Below are 19,180 nucleotides of genomic sequence, written 5' to 3' on the forward strand. Positions count from 1 at the left end.
TTTCACGAAATATTTTTTTATTTTGCAATATATCCAATATAGTACATGCTTCCAATGAAGAAATATATCACTTAGGCTTTCTAAATACTTTACATTAGTTTTAACAATAGCATTTTTTTTTCATTGCAGGCAGCGTGGTGGTTAGCAGTTAGCTGTCTGCCTCACAATCATCAGGGTCAGGGTTCCATTCGGCCCGTGTGGAGTTTCGACGGGTACTCTTGCTTCCGCTCACATTCCAGTAAGCATGTTAGGTTTATCCAATACTCTTAATTTCTTCCTTTTGCCAGTCCTGAACTGTATAGCATATGGTGACATTTAAAACAATAGATAACTATAAATAAAGTGTGGCAGCAGTATGTTCGTGCTTGCCAAATAGTGAGCCAACACAAGCCTTTGAAAGTCATTGCAGTTTATTAATAATTTATATAGTCTGATCTTATTTAGAAACGACTGACAACAACTTTATAAGGGCACCCTTACTGTAGCAAACACATTTCTGGACATTTTGTGTGATGTCAGATTGCGGGTCAAATGTTTAAAAGGTGCAACTCGTGCCATCATATTGTCAATGAGTACATCATATCCGTTGTTAACGTCAGAATGACAATATTATATTATATTTGAGAGGATTTAGGATAAAAGTATTCCTCATCATGAAATATAAAACGAAAGCAGTTGCATTTCAGTATATTAAAGCTACCACAAGATGGCGGCAAAGTAATACTTTCACTATTGCTTTGGCCTGAGCACAAAAAAAGCGAACAGAATTCGATTTTGTTGTCGTTGTATCGGTTGATTATAAATTTCAATGCCAAGCTACGAATATTTGGAGATTCACTGCATACGTGTATCGTCCATCCACATTGTCAGTTGCTGTCTCCGTTCAGCGTGGGCTTCGTCGCGCCGGCATGATCCTCAGCGAGGCGACGCTTTCCCGCGTCATAAGCCGGGTCACCTGGTCCAGACTGAGTCCTGCCACCACTTCCCCATTCACCTGAACAATCTCATCACCTACGCCCAGGAGGCCCACGTAGGGAACGTCACCGGTTCCGTCGCCCACTTTCTCCACATAAACACCTGGAAGTAGAAAATGAAAGGTAAACAATCATCTATAGCAGGGGTCAGAAACCTTTCATGTCAAAAAGAGCCATTTTAGGCCAAATAAATAAATACATTGTCTGGAGAGCAAGACATTTGAACATAGTAAGTCAAGTCTGTCCCAAGACGCTTTACAGAAACACAACATAAAACTAAATTAATTGACGAAGGGAACAGTGTTTTAGCGTTAGTCTATGTACTGAGGGCCCAAGTGCTAATTATCCAATACCAATACTTTAAAAATTAATTTTATTCTACCTTTCATCTTCAGTTTTTTAATTTTTTCATGCTTTATTTTTCATATGTTTTTAGATTTTCCGCCTTTTTGAAAAAATTCTGAATTTTGGACAATTTTATGGATGTATTATGGTAATTATTCCCCTGAGTTCTTCCTTTTTTGGACAATCCTATAGTTTTTTTAAAATTACTTTTCCCCCTGCCTTTTTGCTCTCAATTTCTGACATTTGTGATAATTTTGTGGACATTGTTTTTGTTTTTTAATTTTTATTTATGGTAATTTTGTTTTAAAAAAAATTGGGAATTTTTTTCAGCTTTTTCTTAATTACATTTTTCGGACATTGCTAGATAATTTAATCTTTCGTGTCTTTATCTGGCAACCTAAAAATTTGGACTATGACATTTTTTGCATATTTAATTTTTTAAAATCAAAATCATGAATTAATTTAAACAATATTTATCTAAAAAAGAAAATTTTGATTTTTTGTTTTTTTTGTTTTTTAAAAGAGATCCACAGGGAGCCACAAGATATGGGATAAAGAGCCACATACGGCTCCAGAGCTGCTGTACCTGTGTCAGGTCTGCCTTTGCCCCTTGAGATGACAAAACCAAAGGGACCATTTGGGGGTCTGATGAGGTCCAGGAGAAGAGACCCGTCAGGAAAAGCCTGAGAAACCCTCCCTGCCGGTCGCACCACCCTGGAGGATATTATGTCTTCAACACTCAGGGTCCGGTGGAGGTCCAACTGGGGGCTGTCAGGGCTGGCAGAGAACAGGTATTTCTGTTGTTATTCTCAATGCAAACCGCCATTTTGTTTGGTGCCATCCTTAACAGGTTTGCGGTTAACTGGAGCTAAAGCGAACCCTATTATCATTATAAAGACCGAATTGTTGATACATCTCTTGTAGCGGATGTCATCAGATGGCGAAAGTGTCCTTGTGCTTTTCAGTTGACTTACCTTGGCGCTAGGCCGTAAGGTATCTGCACCTCACCCAGGATGGTCGTACGTTCTGTTCGCCTCTCTAAACTCTGCACAGAGGAGGCTTTACGCAGTTGGGCCAGTGGCAGCACCTAGTGGCAAAAAACAAACAAAAAAACAATACAAAATGCAGATTGAGCAAGTGTGCTTTATGTTATTTTTTGTTTTGATCAAGATTGCAGACAGTGCGCCGGTGTGTTCGGCAACGTCCATTCCAATTACATGCAAATTCCCAATTATGCAAATTAGGCGATGATGTCATGTAGCGACTTTCCGGAAACTTTTATTTTTTTTGTCGTACTACAAAGAAATGTAATTGCAAATCCATTACAGTAGGTGGCAGTGCATGTCATTGTCAGTGTCAGAGAGTGCAAAAGGAGTAATAGCAACAGCAATTTTATAGACCACGGGTCAGCAACCTTTCCTGTCAAAAGAGCCATTTGAGGCCAAATAAATAACCAAAAATCTGTCTGGAGCCGCAAACATTTGACGATTGCGATGAACGAAACGATGTGTTAGTCTTAGGTCTAATGTACTGAGGGCCCAAGAGCTTCACCAGGACCCCAAAATATGCAAGCATAAGCAACATCCAATACCTAGAGATTCATTTGCTTCATACTTCATTTTTCATACACTTTTTTAGACTTTTCTGCCTTTCTGTCAGATTTCTGACATTTTTGGCAATTTTATGGACATATTATGGTGATTTTCTGCCTTTTTGTTCTTTTATTATAATAATTATTATTATTATTTTTTTTTAAACATTTTTCAGCCTCTCTTACTATCAATTGGGGGATTTCTTCTTTTGTTTTGGAACATTTTATGGTTACTTTTTGAACATTTTCTTTTCTCTTTTTTTTTTTAAATTCAATTTAAAGAAATTGTCAATTTCATGCACATTTTATGGTAATTTTCTGCTTTCCCTTTCCTTTTTGGACATTTTAAGGTATTTAAAAAAAAAACGTTTTCATCAACCTTTCGCCTCTTTTTTTCTGACACTTACAATTTTTGAATATTTAATTATTATTATTTTTAGTTATTCATGAATTCATTTAAAGAATATTTTATCTAAAAAATAAAAATATGTTAAGAAAAATGATACATTTTTACCGTTATTTATTTTTAAAAGATTCACAGGGAACCACAGGAGAGGGACTAAAGAGCCACAAGTGGCTCCAGAGCCGCAGGTTGCAGACCCCTGTAAATGACGGGAGAGTTGTCGGCGGGGGCGCAAAATGTTTTCTTCTTCCTGGGAGATCGTGACAAACAAACAAAAAAATGATAATTGAGAAGCTTTTTTTTGGCCGTCACATTGGTCCAAAATGTCGTAGAATTGACACCATCCATGGCAAGTTTCTCCAAACAGGATCTGTTCTTGACGAACCTCGTAGCGGAAGGTTTACTATGACTGATAAAATTCTCTGGTGCAAAGCCAGGGAAAATCTTGCTGGAGGGCCGCTATGGAACTCAGCACTGACAAAAGCTTGATTCGGCGAATGCTTCACAGTGATAAAAGCTTTCACTTCAGGTTGTTGAGCATCATAATAACCCGAAGTCGGTACAGGTAAAGCTTTATCACTCTTAGACAGCATCCGCTGAATTGAGCTTTTGTTCGACGCTGAGTTTAAGGGCGGGGCCTCCGAAAAAGACTTTCCTCGGCTTTGTGTGAACGTCTGCCGGCGCGGAATCGCCAAAGCAAGCATCCGCGTTGCTCACCGTGTGCAGCGTCTGCAGCGACGGCGTCCTCTGTATGCGGATGGCGGGGTGCGGTCTGCGCGTGGGGCTCGGGGAAGTGGTGTTGGGCCTGGCGGCGGGAATGCTGAGCTGCTCCATGCTACTGGAACGGCCTCCCTTCACCAGTCTGCCCACGCTGTTCAGGCCGATGGAGGAAAAGAAGCGGCGCAAGAAAAGCTTTGGTCGCCCGTCCCCTTTCCTGTGAAAGCACAGGTATATGTTAGAATTGTCTGAGTGGTTCTTGAGGTTTTTGGGATGTTGGAGCCTGGACTAAATTCACAAATTGTGTTTGATTTTGGAGCTTTCGTTTCAGCTTTCCTTATTAAATTCTGCAAGTGCATTTCATTCAATTTCCAGTAGAGGGCAGCCTTGCTCTGACTATATGAAGATTCCTTTTCACAACGGCAACCTGCTGACTTCATGGTTGTAATCCCCTGTAGAGTAGCTTTGGGGATGCTGTCAGTGGGGGGGGGGGGGGGGGGGGCTTTATTATTGTCCATGCCACGAGCATTTAAATTCAATGTTTGTTACTACTACCGTGTTTGTTTTTAGAAATGGATGTTGTTTTAATCAGAAATAAAAACGAATAAAAGCAATTTATGCTCAACCTATATTTAATTGAATACACTACAAAGACAGGATATTTACTGTTCAAACTGATCAACTTTAGTTTTGAGCAAATAATCATTAACTTCCATTTGTAACATCTTTCCAACAAGCTGAGAAAGTTGAGGAAGGCTCATCAAACACCTGTTTGGAACGTCCCACAGGTGAAAAGGTTCATTGGGAACAGCTGGATGCCATGATTGGGTATAAAATGAGCTTCCCTGAATTGCTCAGTCATTCACAAGCAAAAATGGGGCGTGGTTCGCCTCTTTGTGAAGAAGTGCATGCAAGTGGCAAGGCCGAAAAGTGTTCCGTGGTCTGACGAGTCCACATTTCAACATGTTTTTGGAAATTGTGGCCAAAGAGGAAAGTAACCAAGCAGACTGTATATTAGGTTCAAAAGTCAAAGTTAAGTCTCCTCTTGGCTCACCTGGAACCATCCGAGCTGTCCTCCCATACGGCCTCGGCTTTCAGGTGCTCGGCTCGCAACAGCTCGGCTCTGAGATCCTCAGCCCGAGACAAGGCCAGACTGCGCATAGCGGGATGGAAGTCTGACCCAGCGGCCGCGTCTGTCGTCACTGGTCAAAGAATAGGAAAGCGGGGATACGATTTTGTTGCATTGCATGATAGCATCTCGAGATGAAAATTCAAAACAAGACGAAAGTCAAATTCAAACAAAGCTTTGTTGATCAATTGGACCTGTAGATTTTCATATATAAAACCACGACATTTTATACAAATCAAAAGGATAACATTGTCAATTATTACCCCTCTGGCATTGTAAAGGGATGATTTTAGAAATAATAGTAATAAGGAACAATAAAATTATATTGGGCATGTTTTGTCAATGTCAGTTTCAATGTGCCGCAATGTCAGAGCAAGCCGTCTATTGATTTCGAATGGTATCAAACACAGGATGTCGCAGGAAGCTTAAATCAATGGGACAGTAACGTTTTCTTTCCCGGCACTGTGAGCAGCCATAACTCTCAAACAAAGGTCAAAGCAAGAACCTGAATGATTTTTTAAATATATATTTTTTTTAAAGGCACAAGACTTTCAAGGTAGTTGAGATTGGATCAGTACACATTCCAAAATCAAATCAATCAAATAAGAATATGGGACCAAAAAAGTGATGTCCAACGAATGCTTTTCAAGATACGGTATCGACAAACCACACTTAAAGTTAAGAGATTTTGGGCTTCTCGTGCAAATGACCTTTCCAAATGTCAATGTTTCATTACTTTTGGTTACAACAGCTGAGGTGTTTGATCCGTGAAACTTTCCAAGGACATCCACTCTGACACTCATTGGGCACTTCTCTTTAACAACATCCTGTTTGAAGCCTTGTAAGGGTAAAGCAGATCAATTGTTAATAGTGACGTGAAGTAAAGTGGGAGAGAATGGGACGAGAGATTAAAAACAAAAACAAAAAAAACAGCAGTTGTTTGTTTACATTCACCCTTCGTTTACTGGCACAGCCGACGCGAGTGACGTCATGCATGCTTTGATCGCGAGATTACGCATTTTAAAACAGGGGGTGGGCACACTCGGTCCTCGAAGGGCCGCAGTCCTGCAGTTGTTTGGGATGTTTCCCTTCTCCAACACAGCTGATATATGATCAGCTCGTCAGCAAGCTCTGCATAAGCTTGGTAACGATCCTGTTGATTGGAATCAGCTGCGTCGCAGCGGGGAAACCTGCAGGACGCCGGCGGCCCTTGAGTTCAGAGTTTGCCCGCCGCTGCTCTAACAACTGCTGGGTTTGTGCAAAACAATCGAGCAAATTGAATCGTTCTGTGTTAAGTAACCCAAAAATTTTTATAAAATAATTGGAAAAAAATTGGGTCATTTTGTATAAACTATTTTTAAAAATTGGGTAATTTTGTTTAAAACCCAGAAATTGGGTAGTTTTATGTTAGACCCCCCCAAATAAACAACAACAAACAAACAAATGCATAAATAAAGGGTTATTTTGTTGTTTTTTTCAAGTAATTTTGTTTATATAACCCAGAATATTGTGTTGTTTTGTTTTAAACAACCCCAAAAAAATTGGGTTATTTTGTATACAATTCCCCAAAATGGAGTCGTTTTGCACAAAACAACCCAGAAAATGTGTTCATATTGTACAAAACAACCCAATAATTAGGTCATTTTGAGCCCAAAATTGAAGATAAATAGTTCGAATAATGGATTCCCCATGGATGGATGGAACCGCAAAAATGTGATTGTTTTATACCAAACAACCTGAAAGTTAGGTCAAATTGACCCAAGTCGGGTTATTTTTGGCAGTTCACTTTAAAAACAGTTGGGTCAAAAGTAAACCAATTATGGATCAAAAACAGACCAATCCACTTTATGGGTCAATTTGACCCAACTTTCTGGGTTGTTTTATACAAAACGACCCCATTTTTTTTGACCCAAGTGAAGGATCTGAACAATTATTTTACACTAAAAGACCAATTTCATGACTCAAAGTTGGGTCAAATTGACCCAAGTATAGGATCGGTCCTTTTTTTTTTTTTTTTACCCAAAGTTGGGTTATTTTTGACCCAACTGTTTTTAGACTGTTGGCTCTACGACTGATGATGATCTGAGAATCATCCTGAAATGTCACCCAAAAGCCAAAAACTGTATCCCAAACTTTTTGTGCATCGCGCACTGTACGTCCGTAGGTGTTTTAACACGATGCACACGACGTTAACTGTGTTCACGTGCACTCACCCGCTCCATCCAAAGTGGCATCCCACACATCAGCAGCTGGCATGTCTGGGTTGAGACGGGCAGGCGAGTACCTCAGCGTAGACGGCCTGACACACGCCGCCGGGTTGCTTATGGCAGAGGATCCTTGCGCTGAAGACGCAGGCGACTCCCTTCGGGCCTCCGGGCAGTCCAAGAGGGCCGAATGCTGAGGCTCGACTTCACCTCCCTCCAACTGGAACTGCACGGTCGACTGAGCGGCAGCGGAGCGGTTCCTCGAGCTGGACTTGAGAGCAGATTTGATCGGCAGGGCGGGCGCTTCCCTCGCTCCACCGGGAGCGCCCGTCAAACGCGGCTCCGAGGTCACAGGGCTGTCGGGCGCGAAGGAAACGGCTCTGCTCAAGTTGACCCTGTTCCTGGGATTGGAGTTTCGCCTCTGAGCCCAGGACGGACCGTAGGGGCCGTTGCCGGACTCCACTCGACTTTCTCCTTTCCTGCTCCTTCTCCTGAGCTTCCCAAAACCCGATGACGTCCAGCCTGTGCTTCTTTCTTTGTTCTCCCCCAGAACAAAGGCGCCCGCAAATGTGACCGTCAGAGGAGCTTTGGGACGGGTACTGACTTCTGATTTGGCCGTAGGCACCCAACAAGGAACTGGTCTGCCCCTGGTGGCCTCAGGGTTGCCACTCTCAAGCATCTGCGAGTCTGTTAGTGACGAGACGGCCTGAGGTTCCCTCACCACAGAACCGCACGCCTCGCATTTCTTGACCAGGACTACGATCTCCCTGATCACCGTCCTGGTTTCAGGGTTCACACCCGTCTCTTGTTTCTGTAAAGGAGGCATCGAGACACTCCTGTGGCTCCTACTTCTCTCGGAACCACTACTGCTGGAATCTGTATTGCTGTCCCTGTTCTTGGCCTTGGGCGCAGCAGGTCTGCCGCGCTGCCGCACCCTGTCCAAGTACCGGGACTCGGCCTCTCTCTCTGACTCGTCTTCAAAGCGAACCCGAGTGGGTGAGCAGCCATACCGCCTGGATCGACCGGCCTGATCCGCGGAGGCGTCTCCTTGATCGGGGACAAGGAGGGGACCAGACACGCTTTGAGCAGCGAGATCCTCTTTGGCTTGGATGACTTTCTGCACCGATGCCGGATTCTTACTGCAACAGACAGACCGGCGACACGGATGATCAGTGATCACCGACCGGAATGCAGTTCCGTGTGCAGTTTCTGGGATACACAGTGAACTTACACAGATCTGTGATCAGAATGGGAGCGTCTGCTGGGCCGTTCACCTTTAACGTGGTTGGAGCGAGCCTTGAGACGCGCTCGCTCCAAGAGACGCTTGGCTTGCTCGTGTCTTGGACTCAGAGGAAGTTCATCGCCGATTATCAGGAGCGATCTAAACGGCGACGTCGGTAGACAGGGCAATGCGATTAGGTGCGTTGTGGAGCTGGCAAAATGAATCGATTCATCGACAAGTAATCGGCGATCAGATTAATCGACGACTATTTGAACTCACACAAACCCAAAAACGTGTAAATACGTTTTTGTGTTTTTTTTTTTTTTAGGGCTGTGAAAGTTAAAGCGTTAACTCATTGATTGAGCGTGTGCAGTGGATACAATTTTTTTTGAAAATTTCCATATAACATTAAATGTCGAAAGAATTAACACATAAAAGGTGCTCTTTAAATTTGGCGGGCAAAAAAATGTTGATGAAAAGTATTTTTAGTTAAAAGATTAATCATGATTAATCAAGATATGATTCATCTAATAATTTTTTTTTATTCATTTAACAGCTCGTTTTTTAAAGCAGAGTATAAGAGATCAGCCAGGGCCAGGTTGCAACAAGCTCTTTTTGCCAGTGTTTTCAAACAGGAATGTGAATAATGATGAAACTTAGCTATATTCTAATGCTAACTGCTGCAAAACGGAAACAGATTTTTCCTGATGAAAAAAGAGACTCTAATCTTTCTTTTGGTAGGTTGCATGTTTTTATAACACAATATTCTGTGGGCCTTGCAAACTCAGTCAAAATCCAGTAAAACAGCCGTGAGCAAAGGGGGTTGCTTGGCTTGGCTGTGTATTTTTCAAGCTACATGGCTAGCACGACTGATTCTGAAGGCCCTGGGCAAGTTAGATTGTCATGGCAACACAAGCCGAAATCTAATTGGACAAACAGTTTGATATCCCCTTACACAAAAAGGAAAGCGGTGCGGCGAAGAAAAACACTATTATGAAGATTCGAACCCTGAACCTCAGAACGGAACTGCTACTGCAACAACAACCATTCACACCTTTCCGGGTAAAATCTAATAAAAAACCCCATTGCTGAATGAAATGCTTGTGTGTAGCGATATTAGCGAAGCAAGCTTCCAGAGTCTATCTTACGCAATCATAGCAAGGCCGGGGGGGGGGGGGGGGGGGCGTGGCTTTGGCCTAAAGCGGCAAAGCGACACGTCATCTATCCATCCCTCCTCCTTGCGGCCCGCGGCTAAGCTGCTCTGCATTGTGCTTCGTCGTCTGTACTCGCCGTTAAGCCCTGGCCCAACGATAAAGATAGCATGATACACTCGCGTGTGGATTATCCTCGTCACGGACTCACTGGGATTCATTCGCCAATGTGTATCAAGGCAAGAACATATTGTTTTGCACTAGATTAAAAGTTTGCCATGTCAATGTTTTCATCCCACCGTCGACAAACACGGGACGGCGAGCAGCCGGTTTTGGGCGGCCATCTGTTTCAGTCTGCGGATTCTCATCATGATTACAATAATACCATCTAATTTAGATAATGGCTGCAAAAAAAAGAAGAAGTCACTTTTGTTGAAATTGAAGTGGCAGATTAACTCATTCACTCACAGCCATTTTTACTGAAGCAACCCCCTTCGCCCCCCGTCTTTTACTGGATTTGGACTGATTTTGCAAGGCCCACAGAATATTGTGTTCTATTGCTATAAAAACATGGAACCTACCAAAAGCAAGATTAGCGTCTCTTCGTTCCTCAGGAGAAAAAAGTATATTTCTATCGGTTTCCGTTTTGCAGCAATTAGCATTAAAATATAGCTAAGGTTCATCATTATTCACAAACCTGTTGAAATCACTGGCAAAAAGAGCTTGTTGCAACACGGCCCTGGCCGATCTCTTATACTCTGCTGCCACTTGCTGCCCGTTTTTGTAATAACTACCATTGCTTCAAGCATTCTCTTCAGCTCAGAGGCTGAGACAAATCTGTTTAGAACTGTGGGGAAATAAGCTTGTTTGCAACATGGCCCTGGTTGATCTCTTATACTCTGCTGCCACCTGCTGGCCGTTTTTGCAATAACTACCCTTGCTTCAAGCATTCTCTTCAGTTCCAAAATCGAATTTTAACCAGCCAGAGTGCATTTTTCTGAGAGGAGCTCAAACTGACTTGATGAGCACACAAAATGGCGTCATGAAAATGGGCGGAGCCTGCTCCATTGCCACGTAGCTTCAATAGACACATTGGACAATATCTGTCCTTTGCGCACCCTTTTCTCCTGGCTCGCTAACATCTCAAACTATCTTGAGTTATTCGATTCATCATTTCAGCCCTAGAAATGCTAATAAGCTACAAGCTAATGATAACTGGAAGAAGAAAAAAAAAAGACATAGGCTTGCTCTTACCACTATCCATTATTGTAGCAGACCAACATTGAACAATTCTCAAGAATCCGCTACTATCATCCTTAATGCTCGCTGGTTCATGTTCCTCCATGACGCTGCCTTTTTATGACCCCAAGATTTCAATCAATCAAGATCTTAAAAGGTGAGGTCTTTAGTTTTCGCTCAGAAATAAACACTTCTTAAACACGGCACGTTTACGCGTGTAATCCTTCTCAATCAACACCTCTGGGCTTCTGTTAATGTGCGGTGGTGATTTTGTCATCATCCACCCAACACCCCAAAAAAACCAAATGCCAGAACCTGATAAATCTACTCGAGTACTGTGAGAGTGTTCATACTTCGTTACTTGTCACCATTGGTAGGAAAAATAATTGGAGGGATGCCGTCATAAGTCACTGGGCGTGTGCATGTCACAATAAGTCATATTTAATATTAACAAGTGTGAATCATCCCCATGAAAAAAAAAAAAAACATGTCATCATCTGCCTTTTCTTTGACACGCATCATGTTGTATTTAAACAAAACTGACATGATGAACACAATCTGAGATGACACGGCCATAAAGAGAAGAGGATAAAAATACACAACACGTGTCGCGCCACACGTTCTATGCGCAAAACTAAATGCTCACCTTAAATAGGGCTCCAGTTCCTGAAGAATGATTGAGTCCTCTAAACCGCCACGGGCTCCCTGATCTGCTACAAAAACACACAAAGGAGGTGTGAAGTTCGCCACGTGTCATCCCGTTACGATTTCAGCTGGCCACTTCGTTGATTTGAGTATTTTAATACTGAGCAGCGATTCCCAAAATGTGGGATGCAGGCTTTCTCTCGTGGCACGCAAAATCATCACTATTTAACTTTGAAGCGCAATGCATTTGCGTGCAATATTTTCTGCTTCAATTTATAGCGATGTGCAAAGAATCGTCATGATCCACACCAGTCTGACTCGCTAATGCTAATTAGCGCGCCACTCGCGGCACTTTTATCACTCAAAAGAATGGCTGTTCATACAAAAACGCTTCAGGAACGCTTACAGAGAAGCATCTTAACATTACGCGCCGGCATTTGCTCTTCCTTCGCTGAAAAAAAACAACAACTTTTATTGGAATAACTTGATTGTGATTTTTTCCTTCTACTGTCTAATGTGGCTACAACTTAACAGTGTATCACAACGTGCGGAACCACACTGCCCCTAAGTGGCCAAATCGTGTATAACATGAACAGCGCTCCCAATAAAGGCACACACATACAAGGGCAAGATAGTGTAAAATAATTTTAATATAATCGATTTGGGGACATTTAAAATCGATTCTGAATTGTACTAAATGTGAATCGCGATTCTTATGAGGATCGATTTTTTTGGGGCACACCCCTAAGTGGTTATGGTACTAGCTACTTGAGTACTTGATGAGAAAAGTATTTTATGAGGTGGAACTTGGGATAAATTACGGAAGCGTATTGCATTCATTTGGGGGGAAAAAATCCAGTTTTTCTGAATTTTTTTTGGGGGAGCTTTGTTTGTGTGTGTGTTTTTTTCTTTCTGTTTTTATGAATATTTTTTCAGTCAAAATTTTTTTTCCGAAAAACAGGAGGAAAAATTACTCAGAAAAACAAAAACATTCAGAAAAGCAGGGGGGTATATATATATATTAAAAACTGATTAAATAAATATTTATACAAAATATTTTTTTAAATACTAATAAAACAGGGTCAAAATTACTCTTAAAAAACATCTTAAAAACATGGAAGAAAATATTTTTAAAAAATACGCAAAAAAAACAGGTGAAAATATTCAATAAAACAGAAAAAAACTATATATAAAAAAACTAAACAAAAACAAAGCTCCCACCAATTTTTTTTTCAAATGAAGGCAATACGCTTCCAGAATAAATATTTTCAGAACTAAAAAAAAAAAAAAAGCAAGCATCAGCTATGTTCAGAGAAGAAAACCAACAAAACACAAATTTAACACCAAAACCAAAACAATATTTGCTATAAACCAATGTGACTTTTGCTGTTGTCTTTCAGACAAGTTGAGAAATGTGCGACTTCACCTTGGCAAGTACCTCTCATAATATTTTTTTGCAACAAAGTCAATTTTTTTTTTTTTTGTTATGTCTACCTTTCTTGAAAGGGATTGCTCATAAAGATACGTTAAAACAAATGGTGTGATTTACAAAATTCTTCACGAGCAATAAAAAATGTTTCTTGACCTTCGGATAAACCACTAGGTTAGGCAAGTACGGCACTGTATGACTTTAGTTCCACTTATTATTATTATTATTATTATAAATTTTTTAGACATTTGCATTTCTTAATGCTACTTTAGTTTGACTTTCTAGTTCAACATTTGCAAGTAATGTGGTTACAATTTCGTTGGCTTTCACTCATTGAACAAAAAAAAGAAGCTTTTATTAGGACAGAGATAGATTGCACAATAATAATAAAATTGACATACAGTAAAAAAAAAAAAGACCTATTCTACATATATATAAATGCATACATGGAATTATAAAGAGAGCCACCTCCCCCTGCAGCTCCGGCTTGCTAATAATAGCAACATCCACATCTCTCACATCTGCTCATCTGTTCAACAGGAAACGTGCCAGGTTACATATTGCACTTTTATGCAACACCAGTGATGACTACTTCTGGAATAATTTACACAATTGTTCCTGTTATTATTGGAGTCGCTGTGATTATGACAAATTGGGGAAAATATCTTCATTTTACTGCTACACTTTTCCTATACACTACTTAAGTATATTATTATTTCATTTCATTTATTTTTTTGTTTTTTTTAAATAAGACAAAACATATTAATGAACATTTACAAATGTAAGTATGTATGGTATTATAGTTTGACAAATTTGCATCCCTTGTCCCATCGGTATGAAGGTGTCCAAAGTGTGGAGAGAGTAAAAATAGTAAAGATTAAAAGCATAATACATAAAAAAAAACTTCTATAAAAAATATTTAAAAAAAATATTATTATTATTATCATTATCTCATTCACTCCGAGCCATTTTCACTGAAGCAACCCCCTTTGCTCCCGGCTGTTTTACTGGATTTTGACTGATTTTGAAAGGCCTACAGAATAGTCTTCTATTGCTATAAAAAAAAAAAAAAACATGGAACCTACCAAAAGCAAAATTAGCGTCTCTTCTTTCATCGGGAAAAAAAAGTATATTACTATTAGTTTCCGTTTTTCAGCAATTAGCATTAGAATAGTTTCATCATTATTCACAAACCTGTTGAAATCACTGGCAAAAAGAGCTTGTTGCAACACGGCCCTGGCCGATCTCTTATACTCTGCTGCCACCTGCTGGCCGTTTTTGTAATAACTACCATTGCTTCAAGCATTCTCTTCAGCTCAGAGGCTGCATCAAAGCCTTCTGTATGCTTTAGCATTTAAAAAAAAAACACAATACGTGTATAAATACGTCTTTGGGAGCATGCTAATATTTAAAATAGAACGTATTTATATGTTTTTGCGAGCAAATGAGTTATTATTATTGTTATTATTATTAAGTGTAAAATACAGTATAATGAATTCAGAAAGCAGAAAAGTATTATATTTATTTTTTATCATGGTGATTTCAACTGCCTAGAACAGATGTCAAACTCAAGGCCCGGGGGCCTGATCTGGCCCGCCACATCAATTTATGCGGCCCGTGAAAGCAAGTTATGTGTCAGATAATATGATCTTTGCTCAAATCGGGACCAGTTTCAAATCATCACGTGCAACAAATCATTTTGAGATTTTATGTTAGCCTTTTTACAGTAATTTGAACAATGGCACGATTGACCGTTTATTTGGTTTCGCCGTCGCAGCGGCCCTCTGCGGGATTTCCAAGTGTTTGGACCAGCAGACGTACCTTCATAATCCACGCTGTCTGTTGCCTCTCTGCAGTTTTGTTGTCTCTCTTTCAGTTTCTCATACGCTCTTTGCCCCATTTTCTCATCAGCGCAGAGGCCCCCGCCCGATAAAGACGTGCACACCTCGGGGTCATCCACATTTCCCGCGACGTCTCCCTCGCCTGCTGTCTTGTCGTCCTCTCGAGTGTAATCCCTGCAGGGTAAAGCGGAGGCGACGTTCTGAGGGTCCACGCCGTTTAGAAGCAACGTCTCCGGCCGGGCCACCCTCCAAAAACCCTTCGGGGGTGCCCAATGTCTGATTGTGGTGGGGGGAGGTGATTGGGCGCGAGTAGGTAAGATGGAGCAGGAGAGCACAGGTGGAGGAGGTAGGATGGGGTTGTTGGTTCTACTATTGGAGTTGCCAGGTAGAATTGCAGAAGGGGAACAAGGTGTTTCGGTCTTCTCTTCTTCATCTTCCTGAAGGTGCACCGGTGCGTCGGCCGGCGGGCTGTGGATCTCCAACCTGACTTGCACCTCCACCTCCTCCTTCTCCTCGTCACTGCTGCTCAGTGCACCCGAGTGGCAGGAAGGAGCGACGTCTTGACCGGTGGGCTGCTGACACGACGGCAGCAAAGCCGAGCCCAGGGGCGAATTGGCGACGGATTCCGTTTGAATTTCTCCCGCCACCTTCTCGTCCTCCATTGGCTCGTTGTGCACAATGAAGTCCACTCATGCGCTGCACGGATGAAACAAAAAATATTACCAAACGACAACTTCCTTTCTTGCACGGCGAAGAGATATGAAACGAGGATTCGGTCACGTTGCTTCATCCGCTGATTACTTTGCAGGATAATCCTTTCAAATGAGAATAAGCAAGTGCATGCAACTGAGCCGCTTCAACAACAAGATAACAAAATGAGTGAAGTCATCATGTCGATATATTGAATTAGAAGCATGCAGAATATGGGAACAAAGTGGCAAACAAAACAGGAACATTATGTTTGATCAATGAAGGAAATTACCGTAATATTCTGTTAGAGTTGCACTAAAATCACAGGTCCAAGTGTGAATTGCCAAAACATCCCGCCAAGGTTTCTTCCACTTCCATGATGTCCATCCAGTTCGGTCCCTTTGGCATGATTGGCGCGGTAATCCTACCCAGAAATGATCACATAGGGATTAAAAATAAAAAAAAAACTAGGGGAAAAAACTGCTTAAAATTCGCCCTTGCCTCGCGTAGCAGCTTTCCCGAGTGGAGCTCCTCTACTGTTGCGTAACGTGCGATCCGCACATTGATATGTTAATGAGGAGGATTAAATAACAAAAAGAGGGCAGAGGGTGCATCAGCTGTTTCATCTAAATGCTTTTAAATCATCGAAAAATAAAACGACACAACAGTGCGTGCGTCTTATTTGTCATAACATCCCTTCAGCCCCCCCTTCTCTGTTTTCATATCTAATGTTCTCATACGTGCGCACATTCATACACGCGCATCTCCAGATGTGATTTGTTCGGGGCTTCTTTTTTTTTTTTTTCTTGAGCGCGCGTGCAGCCTCTCGCCACTAGGGGGAGCCCTTACCCCGTTGACGTTCGCGCGCGCGCACACACACGCACGCGCCCCAGCTAGCTGTAACCGGCTAGCCCCGTCTGGTCTCGCCCCGTAGAGTTGACACCCTTTCCCCGACAAACCCCCACCTCGGCAGCGGCTACGCTGCGCCGTCGACATGGCAAGGAAATATCGCATTTTCTTAACAAAAGATGAACATCTTCCAAGCCGTTTGGAATGAGTGAGTAGCGGCGCTGTTGCAGTGGATATTCGCGTGTTTTTTGGAAGCTGTGTGTTCGTTTTAGTGCCATTCGCGGATGCAGAAACTCGGAACGCTAGCTTGGGTTTGTTCGTTAGCATGTTAGCAACACCCCCCCCCCCTCCTTTAGCCTTGCGACCTGACTATTTTCTTTTCGCAGCGTCTCCAAAACGTAATTAAACCACTTACCCATAATTTCTATGACCTGGTTAATATAACCGTAAATACACATCGTAAGCCATTTCGGATGTGTGGTTTCCCTTGTGTTACATAATCTCCCGACACTAGCCTCACTTTTCGCTGCTTCGTCCACGGGGTTTTCTTGATTAAAAACGCGCCCGCAGCCTACGAGGACGGGATAAATCCGTCAAAATGGCAAGAAAACGCCCGTGCCATAACCTCCCGATGATATATGTAACGAAGAAAGTAACTTAAGTTATCAATTGGCCCGACGCTAGCTCGCTTAGCCACCCCTTTAGCCGGGCGGTGCTAACAAGTCATCTTTTTGCAGCCCCGTAAATCAGCTGAGTGCGAGCTTTCTATCAGTTACCGTCTCGGTACGTGTGACACGATAGTTACGACAGCACGCAACTGGAGCCTACAATCAAAGAATGCTTGTGGCTTAATGCTACTTTAATTCTATTGGCAAACGTCAGCTACACAACAAGTTCGGGATAGCGTAGACAGGCTATTAGCTAATTCAAGCACCCTTTGTCCATAGCCTCAGTGGCGAGCCGCACGATTAAGTAGGCCACATAAGCAGTTGTTTTGGGCTTGTTTGCTCTCGAACCCACATCTGTAGTTGCTCACAATTCTTCGGATTTGCATTTGGGATACCTGACTACCTCTGGAGTTTTGTTTGGATGGTGTTGAATGCTCAAGTAGCGACACACCAAAAAAAAAAAAAAAAAAAAACCAACCCTTACGTCAACGTAGCGTTTAAAATAGTGCAAGGATTTGCTAATTAAATGTTGTGAGTATGAATTATTGGGTCTTATGTTGACACTATGTAAATGCATTGCAGTGTTTCCTGACAGTAAAATGTATTTTCTTTTCTTTTTTGTTTCCCCCCCTGCAGTATTCATCGTGTGATGTGACCCAAAATCCACAATGTGTGAGAACATTTAGTTCGGAAGAAAACAATTCTTGATTCCAGTGGAATCTTTCATATATATTATTATTATTATTCTATTTTTTTTTCTGTGTCCTAGTTTATACACATTTGCACGCACTCGTCCCCACCCACATATAATCATCATGCCAGTTCAAGCGCCACAGTGGACAGAGTTCCTGCTCTGTCCGATCTGCACACAGACATTTGAGGAGACTGTTCGGCGGCCCATCAGTTTGGGCTGTGGACACACCGTCTGCAAGATGTGCCTGAACAAGCTGCACCGCAAGGCCTGTCCCTTCGACCAGACGGCCATCAGCACGGACATCGAGCAGCTGCCTGTCAACACGGCCCTGCTGCAACTGGTGGGAGGCCAGGTAGGACACCCTTTTTTGCTCTTTATTGCAGTGTTGCTCAATCTTGATTGAGCCCCGTGGCACGTGTTTTCGATTAGAAAAGTCATGGCAAACTCTCGAGTGAAAATGTGTCAAAAGGGCAATGCCGATTTGGGAGAGTAGGGCTGGAAAATAGATCAAATTCAAGCAATGCAGCAGAAGGCAAAAAAAACAACAACCACAAATTTGTTTGAATTATTGTTGTAATCTGATTTGAGGGTTATTTAGGTTTATGTCACACTTGCTTGGTAGAATGTGGTAAAATTGTAGTAAACATTTTAAAGTGTTAGCGGTGACAGTAGATACAAAAAAAACTATTTTGTTTTATAGTAGATAAAAAACAGTAAAAAGAGTTTTGTTTTGCTTTTATTTTAGTAACTAGGGGTGTTAAAAAAAAACGATTCGACAATATATCGCGATATTACAGCGCACAATTCTCGAATCGATTCGATATGTGGCCGAATCGATTTTTAAACATAATTTTTTTATGGAAATATTCAACAAAACGTCTTACTTAGTTAGGATTCACACATTAAGCATGGAAGAATGTTATTTTAATGGAACATTAAGCCTTAATATTTTATTTCAGTGCTGTTCAGACATGAAACAGACTGCAACCTGTTTGTTAAATGCAGTGGCTCAGTTATAAGCCTGAATTTTCAGATCAATAAATGCATTTTCATACAAATCTTACAGCGTACATGTACAAGTTTACTGATTAGCATTTTCTAAATTTGAGTTTAAAAAATCCCAATAATCAATTTATAGAGTCTCATCGGGATTAATCGAATCGAATCGTGACCTATGAATCGTGATACGAATCGAATCGCCAGGTACGAGGCAATTCACACCCTAAGCGTAACTAATTTGTAAGAACAAAAAACATGTTTAATAAAACAGATTTATTGTGGGAAGAAGACCTTAAAAAATAAACACATTAAAATGCAATTGCAATATTGAGGGGGAAAAAATTCTCAAATCTGAAATTAAAATATTTTTTCAAAATTGTTCAGCCCCGC

General features: G+C 41.5%; 2 protein-coding genes across 8 annotated transcripts in view; one reads left to right on the plus strand and one right to left on the minus strand.

The window, feature by feature from the left end:
- On the minus strand, positions 1-17,209 carry LOC147180492 (uncharacterized). Of its 6 annotated transcripts, XM_086072043.1 has the most exons (12): positions 16,845-17,209; positions 16,082-16,116; positions 15,873-16,004; positions 14,871-15,586; positions 11,622-11,688; positions 8,595-8,744; positions 7,373-8,502; positions 5,085-5,232; positions 4,031-4,247; positions 2,294-2,406; positions 1,906-2,096; positions 1-1,077 (listed from the first exon to the last, which is right to left on the minus strand). In XM_086072043.1, the coding sequence occupies exons 4-12, from the start codon at positions 15,550-15,552 to the stop codon at positions 884-886; spliced, it is 2,892 nt and encodes a 963-aa protein (XP_085928169.1). In that variant the 5' UTR covers positions 15,553-15,586; positions 15,873-16,004; positions 16,082-16,116; positions 16,845-17,209; the 3' UTR covers positions 1-883. The 6 variants fall into 6 exon arrangements, with proteins under 6 accessions (XP_085928169.1, XP_085928177.1, XP_085928160.1 ...); XM_086072051.1 differs by lacking the exon at positions 16,082-16,116; XM_086072034.1 differs by lacking the exon at positions 16,845-17,209 and having other exon boundaries at positions 16,082-16,505.
- rc3h1b (ring finger and CCCH-type domains 1b) overlaps positions 16,296-19,180 on the plus strand; it is a 22,550-nt gene continuing 19,665 nt past the window's right edge. The window contains exons 1-3 of one of the 2 annotated variants that reach the window (XM_086072015.1): positions 16,296-16,637; positions 17,734-17,767; positions 17,867-18,143. In XM_086072015.1, the coding sequence (XP_085928141.1) occupies positions 17,913-18,143 (231 nt within the window). In that variant the 5' untranslated portion in view covers positions 16,296-16,637; positions 17,734-17,767; positions 17,867-17,912. Of the gene's footprint in view, positions 16,638-17,733; positions 18,144-19,180 lie in introns of both variants that reach the window. The other variant, XM_086072007.1, reaches the window with a different exon arrangement.

Source organism: Leptonotus elevatus, chromosome 1 (genome assembly GCF_054856555.1).
Source record: "Leptonotus elevatus isolate MCC_2025b chromosome 1, RoL_Lele_1.0, whole genome shotgun sequence".
Lineage (NCBI taxonomy): Eukaryota > Metazoa > Chordata > Actinopteri > Syngnathiformes > Syngnathidae > Leptonotus > Leptonotus elevatus.

Excerpts from the sequence above, each read along its gene's own strand:
- LOC147180492 (XM_086072051.1), bottom strand. The coding sequence starts at position 15,552 with ATGGAGGACGAGAAGGTGGCGGGAGAAATTCAAACGGAATCCGTCGCC. Across the intron at positions 11,689-14,870 it reads AGACAGCGTGGATTATGAAG|CAGATCAGGGAGCCCGTGGC; the intron begins GTACGTCTGCTG and ends GTGTTTTTGTAG. Across the intron at positions 2,097-2,293 it reads CCTTACGGCCTAGCGCCAAG|CCCTGACAGCCCCCAGTTGG; the intron begins GTAAGTCAACTG and ends GTTCTCTGCCAG.